Source organism: Gopherus evgoodei, chromosome 9 (genome assembly GCF_007399415.2).
Source record: "Gopherus evgoodei ecotype Sinaloan lineage chromosome 9, rGopEvg1_v1.p, whole genome shotgun sequence".
Lineage (NCBI taxonomy): Eukaryota > Metazoa > Chordata > Testudines > Testudinidae > Gopherus > Gopherus evgoodei.
This window is the reverse complement of record NC_044330.1, coordinates 6,109,977-6,121,993: the sequence shown is the minus strand read 5'-3', so window position 1 is coordinate 6,121,993 and position 12,017 is coordinate 6,109,977. Positions and strand designations below refer to the sequence as shown.

The window sequence follows — 12,017 nt, the reverse complement described above, 5'->3', positions numbered from 1 at the left end:
TACCTCAACATTGAACCTAGTGCTAGGCCCCTGTGAGGCACTGCTGCTGCCTCCTTTCCATTCAGTCATGCATGATCCAATGTTGAGCTTGAGCGCTCCACATTTCAGTCTCACAGCTAAGAGATTGGTCTGGAACAGCCCAAAAGGTTAAAGGTCACATAACTTAACAGGAGTCTCCAGACACTGATTGGTACAGTCAATATCTTATTCTGGTAAACTGATACAATCGTCTGAAAGGCTGGGAACCAGTTCTCTATTGAAAATGGTAGTAACAATTAAATAAAGCAATAGTTTTACAAACTGGGTAAAACACAGGAGAGGGCACTAGTATTGTGTTTAGGATAACTTTATATGAGTCCAAAAAATAAAAAAAAGGGCAGTGTGGGCCAGCAGCAAAATTCTCAATTAGAAATATTTATATCTAAAGAAGCCAAATTTTCTCCTGTCTAGTTGCCTGGGTATAATCCCTCTGAATCTTAGGTACATACTCAGGCAGTTAATCCAAGCAGCTGCCCATGCAGCCACACTGCTATTTTTAGCATGCTAGTTTAAGCAGAGCTAGCACATGTAAGTCTACCCGAGCTGGGAATTATACCTCCCAGCTGCAGGGCACACATAGCCTACGAGATAAGGCAGCCACAGGCACACACTTTCAATGAAGTCCACCCCAGCAGGGGTAAAGCCATAAGGCCTGACACCTGTTGGGGTGCACTCAGTGAGGCTCCAAGAAAGGATTGTGATGCAGCTAGCTTGGTAACTGTCACACTAGTTTTAAAACCAGCTTTACATCAACTCAGGTTTAATTCCATTCTTTTTCAAATTGCCCAGGATCACTACATAACCTCCATAGAGCAAAAGACAAAGGTCAGGTATATGTGCTGATTAGTTTTAGTTCTGTCAGTAGTCTTTGATATCATTGACCAAAGGCTCTGTTGACTGGCTTATGGGCATTAACTGGAGTACACTATATTGTGCATGAGTTGTTCTGTTCTTTCATCTCAGAAATTCTAGAAGAAATTCTGATTTTGGGCAGCAGCTCATCTCCTCCATTGGCTCCTTTATGTGGGTTCCTGCAGAAATCTAGTCTCTTCCACACATATTTGCTCAATTTGCATGTGAAGCCACTGCGGGAGCCACTAAAAGAGACTGGTAAGCAGCGGCGCCTCCAGGCACCAGTGCGCCAAGCATGTGCCTGGGGCGGCAAGCCGGGGAGGGCGTCCTGCCGGTCCCTGCGAGGGCACGCCTGTGGGAGGTCCCCGGTCCTGCAGATTTGGCGGCATGCCTGCGAGAGGCCCATTGGTCCTGCAGATTCGGGGCAATTCGGCAATGGGTATGCCGAAGGTGCGGGACCGGCGGACCTCCCGCAGGCATGCCGCCAAATCTGCGAGACCAGGGACCTCTCGCAGGCTCACCGCCGAAAGCAGCCTGCCTGCTGTGCTTGGGACAGCAGAAAAGCTAGAACCGCCCCTGCTGGTAAGCGATATAATCAGCACATGAACAAAGAGTTCTATGCCATCTCTCTTATCCACTTCAGATATATCTACTTTCATGGTGCCTGGCAGGGATGGAGACATGGGCAAAAGCAAGCCAGTCCACACAAGCTTGAAGTGAAATAGATCATCTGGAGGAAGCATCGTGAATGGGTTCTGCCCAAGCTTTTATGTTGGTACTGAGTGTAATGATAAAATATGTAAATTCTTTCATTACATGAAACAAAAGTCTTTTCAGTAAACACATACTCTACTTATCGATTTTGTGCTTTTCAAAAAAAAACGACACTAGAGATCAATAGCTTTAGATAGAGTTGGTTGGACTGGGCAATTTATGTCACAATAAGGGTGCCCTAATTTCCTTAGCCTTTCTGAATACAGATGCTCCTTAGATCCCTGTATCAGCTTGTTTTTTGCAATATGCACTTTATTATAACAAGAAACTAAGACAGCATTATAAATTTAGCTAACAGGAGACCTAAATAATTTTAATCTAAACAGTATTCCAAATGCTGCCTCACCTGCGTCACATACAGGCTAGAATCACATACTCTGATTTCTATGCCACAACTTTATTTGTCTCAAATAGCACCTGATTATGCTAGGTGTGGGTCCCTGTCCCAATGAGATTACACTCTAAAGAGAAATGAATTTCAGAAAGTATTCATGTTGACCCCATCTGGAAAGGTGCTTTTCAAATGTGGATTCTAAACTTGATGAGGAGCTGCCTCTTGGCATAAATTCTCCTTCATAGATCTTTGGTACAACTGCACTGGCTTATTTGTTTTATTCACGAATCGTGTTCAGCCCATGGTGCACGTTACAGATCTATATTCCCTCTGGCTTGGTGTTAGTTTGTATGATCACTGAGAATATATTCTTTTTCTTCTAGCTAGACTCCTACCTCATTACTTTGCTTTTCTCTTAAATGTGTAGTATAAATATATAGTGTACTCCTACTTTTCCCTAGACATCTTAATTGAGAAGCTGATGTGGTTGACCGTTCTAATACCTGTGTTACTGTATTAAACATTTGTGCCAAATGAAAGCCTGCCAAAAATAAAACAGTGTACTAATGGGATGAGATCAGCACTTATACCTGTAGTTACAGCAGAACAATTATATAATCCTGTACAAAAGATTAAAAATCACAACAATGTTAGACTATAGTAGATATTGGGAAAACCCTAAGATTTTAAGTAAAAACATAGATTAATGTCTTAAAAATAGAACTTCCTTCTATCATAGCCTGAAGACACCAAACTTTTTTTTTTCCTCGAGAGGGTGTGCCCTTTAGCACTGGCTGAACTGTGATATTACTTTATTTTTCCTTCTAAACTGTCTTGCTTGGACTCCTGCTAGAGCAGCTCACAGGGTGACACACACCACAATGTTCTTCAAGGCCACTATCATCGGTGAAATGTACACTAACCAACAATCAGTGGACCTAGTTTCTGCCTCTTCTGAATTCAGGAAAGTAGACAAGTTTTCCCCAATCCACATCAAACAGAATATGCACAAACTTACCAAGAGCCAAATCCCATGGGCCTCCTATCATAATCAGGCAAGTCTGGAGCTATCTTGCATGCTTCTATGTTCAGGTATTTAAATATGTGGATTTTTCCTTTTATGCATATCTACAAAAAAGAAATCCATAAACATATTTAGCACTTTATTTCATCAAAGCACTGTACAGACATTAACTAGCTACTGTGACCTTATAACATCCTTACAGCATCCTTAAAGCTCTTCATCCATTTTTGAACCTTCTCCCATTACAAACAAACCATCATATTGAAGTGTCACAGAACATATGTATAATAAAAAAAAATGGAAGCTTTTTCCAAAAACATCGGGACTGTGTGGAGCCCCTTCTGTAAGCTTGCTCATAAGGGTTTATCATGTTAATGATCTCCTATGTGAACAAAGAGCTATATGTATTTGTAAGGGGTTAAACCCGGAACTACAGCAGAGGCATCCAAACCTTGCCCAACCTAGCTGCCAAGAGCCAGGCCTAATTGAATCAAGTGAAGCCAATTCTAACTCCCTTCATCTTTAATATGGAGGCAGAATCTATGGAAACCATAGGTCACAGCACTTCCCACTCTGATTCAGAGGGAGCAGGTCATTCCCCAGGGCTATACATACATATTAAAGATGAAGTCAGCCATTGACCACATTGTATTTAGCCTGCAGGCTCCTGTAAAATGAATGAAAATGCATTGCACTTTTAGGTTTCCAGTTCACTACTTCAACAGTAGAATGGTTCAAAAATGTTTTTTGTTCATAGCTCTTCCTCACCCCCAAAGCTTACTCCACTCGAGAGCCACTTGCTTATTTTACTTATACTGTACAATGAGAATTTTATTCAACAAGCTAACGAAGGAATTCCTGCAGTAACCACATACCTACTACCAGTAGGAGAACTAAATTAAGAGAAGTGGAAGAGTATTTCTGCCATGGGTTACTTTAAGGTCTCTAAAGAAACACAGGTTTTTTAAAATCTTATTGTTCCCAAAACAAAGTTTTAACCATTCAGTTTCTAATCTCACTTTACATCCTCCAGTGAAAATAGCAAACATTCTAATTCCAAACTTTAATTCACCTGTGCAGGGGGTGACTGTAGAGGGTTGTTATCTAGTGTGATTGTCTGAAGATGCCTGAGGTTCCGATAACAAACAGGAATTGTTGTGATTTTATTGCAGGAAAAATCTAATCGAATCAAAGGCAATTCTGCAAGCTCTGGAGACAGAAAACAAACATTCAATCTAGTAGCTATAATAAACAGTATACTTACTACTAGCTCTTAGGAAAAGAAGCTTTAAAAAGAATAAAAGTGTCAAAAATCTCAGTTGTTAAATATGACAGACTTATCTGCTGATCTCACCTTCAGGTAAATGCACCAAATGATTTCTCCTGATGTTCAGGTCACGCAAAGACTCCAGACTGCCAATCTGTGGAGGTATTGTCTGTATTTCATTACAACTCACATCCTGCAATACAAAACTACAAAGTGAGCCACTGTTTTGATACTGTCAGCCTGTTTAAATAAATCCCAATGCTAATAGGCAATTCCTGCCTTCTGGTTTTGTAGGTATGTGTACATTAACCCTGACAGGCAGCCTTCTATTTATAAACTTGACAAAAATAAACACTTCTATGACACCTAAGATTGTCAAAGTACATTACTTACATTCATTAAGTTTCAGCATTGTGACAAAGTATTAATTATCCCCATTTTACAGATGGGGAAATAGAGGCACAAAGTAATTTTTTTTCAGTCTCCCAACAACAGCAGAGCAAAGAAAAGAACAAACCCAGGAGAAATGACACTAGATCATAAAAGCTCTTTAGACAAGTTATACATTATGGAAAAAGTGAAGGCATAATGATATTTACATGTATATTAAGTTAGCAAACTAGCATGTTAGCATAAATTTCCTCCACAGATTGCCCATTTCCCATTCCTCCACAGACTCTGAAGCAGGAGAGCCTGGAGAAATGCACTACCTGTCTCTTACTTGATCTGGATATTTTCAAGGGCCTATCCTCAAAATCTCTAGGCAATGTTACAACAACATTTAGATCACACAAAAGGATAAAATACATACTACATTGCCAATACAAAAGACAGCCCAGACTAAATAACTCACCCAAAAATTATATTAACCTCACATGCATTTGGGCATTAGCAGGCATATGCAGCAGGCAGCCAGGGAACAAAGTGAGAAGCCCTAGTAGAGTTATATGGTGTAGCCCTTCGCTCTACCAGTGCACATCACTTCTCACTATTTGTCTTTTATTGAATGCCAAGCTTTAAAAACAAATCTCAAATGTACACACACCCGAGGAATACTCGGAGTATATCATTAAAGAATATATGCTTGTAGGACTGAAACGTACAGGTGTGAATCCCTTATGCTTAACAATCTGTCCCACCTTGTATTTGGCTCAGATACTCTGCTTACTTTCTCCAGGCATGAAGAAGAGCTTTGTGAAGCTCAAAAACTTGTCCTTCTACCAACAGAAGCTGGTCCAATAAAAGATATTACCTTGCCTTCCTTGTCTCTCTCATTAAAGAATACAGGTAACACCGGTACCCCGATATAACATGACCCGATATAACACAAATTGGGATGTAAAGCAGGGCTTGGGGGGGCGGGGCTGCGTACTCCTGCGGATCAAAGGAAGTTCGATATAATGCTGTTTCACCTATAACGCGGTAAGATTTTTTAGCTCCCGAGGACAGCGTTGTATCGGGGTAGAGGTGTACTTTTGTAATTCTGTGCCATTCCCAAATATGAGTTACACACTTATCAAGATTCTATTGCAATTGTCTCTAACATGTCAAGTTGTCTAGTTGCTTTTTAAATCCACAAGTTCATAAACACACTGAAAAAACTAAATTAAAAGCTGAAGTATTTAAAAAAATAATAAGATAGCTATCTGTATAGGAGCGACCAATTCCCACCAAGAATATCCCTGGGTGGCAGGTAATTAGAACGTCCTGCAGATATGCAGGACACCTGCAAATATTCAATAAGCCATTGCAAACCAACTGGCGACATGTCTCAGGAGGGGTAGTTGGTGGCATGGCTACCTCTATAAAATATCACTCCCTAAGATCAGGACGTCAAGACAAATAAAGACTCCCTTAAAATAAGTCTTGCTGGGGCAGGGGAGGCTAGGAGAAATAAAACTCCAATTTCAAGCCTAACGTGTCAGGTAAAGCTCATCTAATAGACATTTCATGAAAACTGATGTCCATGTCAAGTGTACCTCAGAGGGCTAGGCTGTTCCTCACAATCGACATCCAACAGCCTTGTCTGACTGTTGTAATTGGGTAAAGGCTGCTAAAGCTACAGAAGTGAGTGAGCTACCCCAGATCATCTCTAGGACAGCTGGAAAATGAAGTAAGTAGAACTTCAATGAATCAGAGCAACATTTCCAGCTAGAGCTTGCATTCATTACAAATACTATAATACTGTGTCCAGTTCTGGTGTCCACACTTCAAGATGGATGTGGAAATAATGGAGAGAGTCTGAAAGAGTGTGACAAAAATCATTCTGGGACTGAAAAATAAATCTTATGATGTGAATCTTACAGGGGTTAATCTATTAAGTTTATTGAAGAGAAGGCTGAGAGGTGACCTGACCACCGTGTCTAGGTATTTTTACATGGAAAAGTTATCTAATAGTGGGGGATTTTCAGCCTTGCAGACCAGGCCATTACAAGATCCAATTGCTGGATGCTGAAGTTAGACACGCACAACCTTAAAATAAGATGGAAGTTCCTAGCAATGAGGATAATTAAACACTGGAACATCTTACCAGGGGTGGGGGTGGACTCACCATCACTTGGAGTGTTTACCATGATATCCAGTATCTATCTAAAATAAATGCTTTAATCCAGTTTCTGGAGGGAGGGTGTGTCAGGCTGGACGGTCATGGTGGTCCCTTCTAGCCTTAGAGTCTATGAATCCCCCTGTTAATTCCCTCCCCTTGACGGGCCATGGAGAGAACAGCTCTGCATTGCACTCAACATGCTCATAACACTTGCAGCTCTGCATTAAGATAATCAAATCTCATGCTTCAGAGGGCTGCTATAGAGGTCAGGAAGAAATTTTTTCCCCAATGAACAACTGACCATTTGTATTCTATATTTTTCCCCACCCCTCTGTGAAGCATTAGGAATTGACCTTAGCTAGAGATACGATGTCGGAGGTGGTGGACCAGTGCTCTGAGGTGGTACCTGATCACCAGATTTGGAGTTAGGAAGGAATTTTTCCCTGGTCAGATTAGGAAGGACCTTTGAGGTTTTTTTGCCTCTCTCTGCAACATGGAGCACAGATTACCTACTAGGATCATTTGGGCATATCCCACTTAACCAATTCGCTGAGACTGCAGGGGCATTGGTGGCACTTCACTCTCTCCTGTTCTCTGCCTGTGGCACACAACAGTTAGTCTCCTGAAGACTGAAAAGCTTTCGTCTAACCCAAGTTACTGGGCTCAACACAGGGGTAACTGGGCAAAAATCAATGGTCTGTGATACATAGCAGGTCAGACCAGATGATCTATTGGTCCCTTCCGGCCTTATACTCGATGAATAAATAATGTCATATATATCACCACTTGCAACTGTCTCTGCCAGATATGGAGAGATCCTGGGACATCAGACTCTAGTTAATACAGTACTGTATACTCTATTTATAGGATAATATGTGTATGGCAGGGAGCCATGCGGAACTTTTATCTGGAACACAGAATATATGATAAATTAATGTGAATGTCTTAGTAGCACTGTATTTGTTTAAACAAAGTTCTATTCTGATTCTATCTGAGGTATATATCTGGAACCCATTACTCTTGTATCTGAGCACCTCACAATCTTTAAACTGTATTTACTCTCATAACACTCTAGTGAGGTAGGGCAGTACTATTATCCCCATGTTACAGATGAGGAACTGAGGCACAGAGAGACTTGCCCAAAGCCAGCCAGGAAGTCTGTGGCACATCAAGGAATTGAACCTGGTCTCACGAGTCCTGGGCTAGTATCCGAATCACTGGACCATCCTTCCTCCCTCGGTTGAATAAAGTTATTTCATCTCAATGAAATTTAAACACACTAGAGCAAACCATTTATAAATTAAGGACTGAGGAGCAATCATTAACAATAAGTATATACTCACAAGCTCTGTCAGGTGCCTGAGCTGTCCAATTTCTTCAGGTAGTGAGATCAACTTATTATTACTTGCTATCAAAACTTTCAACGGTAGACTACACATGTGTACTGGCAATGTTGAAAGCTGGTTTCGACTTTTGGGTAGGAAAAAAAAAAAGTCAGAATGTGGGACGAGACCATTTACCAATTTTAACACAACATAAGAAAATCTCAAAATCAGGTACTCTATTTTGACAGGATGTAAGAGCATCATGTCAGTTTCGAGACACATTTACAAGTGAGCTGGTATCTCGCAGTCTCTTCTTTACACATCTTTCTTATCCTTTGCTTTACCAAGATGTGTTGTAAACAGAAGCTCTGAATCTGCTACTACTCATGGGGATGGCGGGATAGGGCATTTCTGTAGGCTTTTAGGCCCTGGAGCTTACTTCCTCTTTCAGAGTCTGGCCATATTTAGGCATCATGCAGACACCATTTTCTTATTTTTTTTACTGTGGATTAGCATGTGGGGAACAGCGTAAGGTAGAATGAGCATATTACTTGCTCAGCAGAAATTTTAAGTGTGTGTTTTCATTATTTAATTTGTAATAGGGCCAATTATCATGGTGATAAGCATTTAAGAAATCCTTGTCACAATGAATTTGGACATGTTACAATCCAGTATTTGACACATCATAATTTATAACCATCAAAGCAAACATGAGGTCATGTAACTGGACTGCAACCTCAGTGAATGAATCAGACAGGAAGAGGTTGGTTTATAAAATGAGAATGCTATGATTTATTTGTAAACGGAAGCAATCAGACTGGAAAATGACTGGGAAACTAGGGAAAAAGTTAATGTTACCTTAAGGAGGTTTTAACAAGATACTAAATTCCAGTTTATCAAAAGTGGCATTGTTCTTCTAGTGTGTGGAGTCTAAATTTTCCACTACAAAATCCTACTCCTGAGTAGTAGACGAACTAATGTTAGCTGGTATCAAGGAATAATAATTTCAAATACACCTGTTAAAGATCACAGCAATAGGAAATCCATCTCTGACTCATATCATATTCCTACAATGCACACCAGAAAGCAAAAAAGGAAGATAAGCAAAATGTAATTGGCAAAGGGGTAACACCAGATGTAAGGCAAACATTTTTTTTTCTTAACTAAAATCATTACTAGTTTGTGAACAGGGGTTCTGCATACCTCTTAAAACATTGGTTTTAATAATGCAGACGGAAGTATACAGTTGACCTTCAATAATAGGATACAACACGTTTATATTACAGGTCAGGAAATTACATTTTATTCCAGATAGACATATGTATTTATTGTTTGTAAAAAACTGTTTAAAATCTACCAGTGCAATGTACTCAAAGGAAAATTCCCTGTACTTTATTAGAAGCTGCAATTAAATACTTCTCTTTCTTGGGACACTTCTTGACAGCTAATAAGTGTTGACACTTAAAAGGCTAACAGATGAATCAGTCTTCTCTCTTTTAAACCAATATATCTAGATCTTGTCCAAAGAATACTGGTCTCTGTTTCACAAGAGAGCAATTCCGTACAGTTAGAATTAAACTAAATTTTGGGTTGTCTTTGTCAGTTATTAGTTTCCCATCATACCCCCCAGCTTACTATCAATAACTTCCTATCTTTATCTAGTGTCAGAGGGGTAGCTGTGTTAGTCTGGATTTGTAAAAGCAGCAAAGAGTCCTGTGGCACCTTATAGACTAACAGATGTATTGGAGCATGAGCTTTCGTGGGATGCTCCAATACATTTGTTAGTCTATAAGGTGCCATAGGACAATTTGCTATCTTTATCTAGTTATTCAAGGAGCAATGGCCCTTATTTACAAGAGCAAGGTTTTGCTTTTCAAAGCAAGAAAGGAAACCAACAAGAATGAGTGAAATTGATAGCACCAGATTCTATATTTTTAGACAATAAATCCTGGATGTGTATTTTACATCACTGATTTAAATACAAAAAAGTGCTCCTACACAATGCCTAAGGTGCATAGACAAATAATATACTGTGCAATCAATACTGTGCATTCAAGAAAATTTATTGCATATACAGCTAATATAGATTACATTCTGAAATACACGTGGTGGGTATTCACAATTAAAATTGTAGTTAAAACATGGTCAATGGCCACTATTTTTAAAGTTAAGTATTTTTTAAGTTAAAAACTGCTAACGTCGTTCATTTTTCATCAAAAGGAAAAAAAGCAATATTATGCTTTCATTGCTAATTCAATTTAAACTACTTCTGAAATTACACCAGCTTTAAAAAAGGAAATATGCTTGATCTGTTCAATGTAACTTACAAACCCAAGGAACACTTACTTCTCTCAGCGTCACATATTTAATTATTGGCTCTATCCTTGCTCTCTATTTATTCACATACAAAAAGAGACTGTCCAACTCTATCTTGAGTAGATTTACACTGCTTACTTCCTCTGACTTCAGCAATTTGTTCCATATGCCGATGAGCTTTTGAAAAAAAGAATTCTGAGCAATTTGCACAATTGCTAGTCATCTCCTCCATGTCAGTCTGAGACATCTTATTTTCAAAACAGTCTCTTAAAACAGCATTTTTACTAGCATTGGTCCATTTCTTTTATTTTAGGAATCTAGCAAGCATGAAACTATTTTTTTTTTGCATTCAAGATGTACTGTAAAATACCTAAATGTACAGATATCTTTTATAAAAAGTCTTCACATACGGAGAACTACTCAGACATCCATTTTCTGACATTATATAACTCAAAGATGCAATTTCTCTGAATAATACTTAATCACTCGATTGACCTTTGCTTTGATAACTTAAGTCTAAACAGGATCACAAAGATTTGATATAAACAATGTAAACTGAGCTAAAGTTGCTTGCTTTAATGTAGTGATTAAAAAAAGAGAGGCCCCCAGCTACTCAGGTAGCTACCTTATTCAAAGGCTTTCTATGTGGCTTTAGTCACTGAAACTGATGTATTTATTTTGGGTCAGAATTTGTCTGCACTACTTCAGCCGCAGCTCGTTTCTACTTCTTTACCTCACCCATTCCTCATCCAAGCCTGAACTTTTGATTATACCATAGGAGCTCAAGGAAATAATAAGAGTTACATACTAACTAAAGCCAATAGGAAAAAGTCCCAAAGGATTAGAAAAATCTAGTTACAGGTGATGTTCGCTGTTTTATTTAAAACTAGCACTATTGCACAATTCACAATTGTTCATCAACACCCAACTGTTATCAATAAGAAGCAAGAATATTTTATTATAGACCTACAAGTGCCCTCACATCCTAGCAGATCATAATTGGAAATTAAGTATGACTATTAACATCATCTCAGCTGCAAAGAAAAGCCAGCAACTCCAGTTTAAGGGACTTTGCCAATTTAAAAACAACAAATTATACCTGAAAATATTTTTAAAACCTACTACATCTAAAATTAGTAGATTTTTAGCTTATTTACTTGGAGAATTTTACAACACTTTGAGTACAGCTATTTTTACCATTTCCCCTGCATAGCCAGGCTGTTAGCCATTTTCATGGGTTTTTCACATAGCAATAGGAGAAAGAAGAACATGTAATAAACAGGTGCTGGTGTTAGTATCACTAATAAATGCCCTTTCATGTCTATAGAACTTTCCACCAGAAAATCTCAAAGCACTTTACAAACATTCATCAATCAATATCCTTATGAGGTAGATGTCACCATTTTATAGATGGGGAAAGTGAGGCACAAAGGTGCAATGACTTGCCCAAGATCGCACAGTAAGCCTGTGGTAGAGCTGGGACAAGAATTCAGATCTCCTGAGTTCCAATCCCATGTTTTGTCTACAAGATCATCTTTCTT

General features: G+C 39.1%; 1 protein-coding gene across 8 annotated transcripts in view; it reads right to left on the bottom strand.

Annotated features, from left to right (window-relative positions):
- Positions 1 to 12,017, bottom strand: part of LRCH3 (leucine rich repeats and calponin homology domain containing 3) — a 109,103-nt gene that overhangs the window by 50,119 nt on the left and 46,967 nt on the right. For all 8 annotated transcript variants that reach the window (XR_004001897.1, XM_030574543.1, XM_030574546.1 and 5 more), the window contains exons 3-6: positions 8,179 to 8,305; positions 4,378 to 4,483; positions 4,096 to 4,232; positions 3,018 to 3,127 (exon numbers count right to left, since the gene is read on the bottom strand). Coding sequence is in view for 7 of the 8 variants with exons in the window: in XM_030574543.1 (XP_030430403.1) it covers positions 3,018 to 3,127; positions 4,096 to 4,232; positions 4,378 to 4,483; positions 8,179 to 8,305 (480 nt within the window). In the remaining variant the exon portion in view is untranslated. The remainder of the gene's footprint in view (positions 1 to 3,017; positions 3,128 to 4,095; positions 4,233 to 4,377; positions 4,484 to 8,178; positions 8,306 to 12,017) is intronic.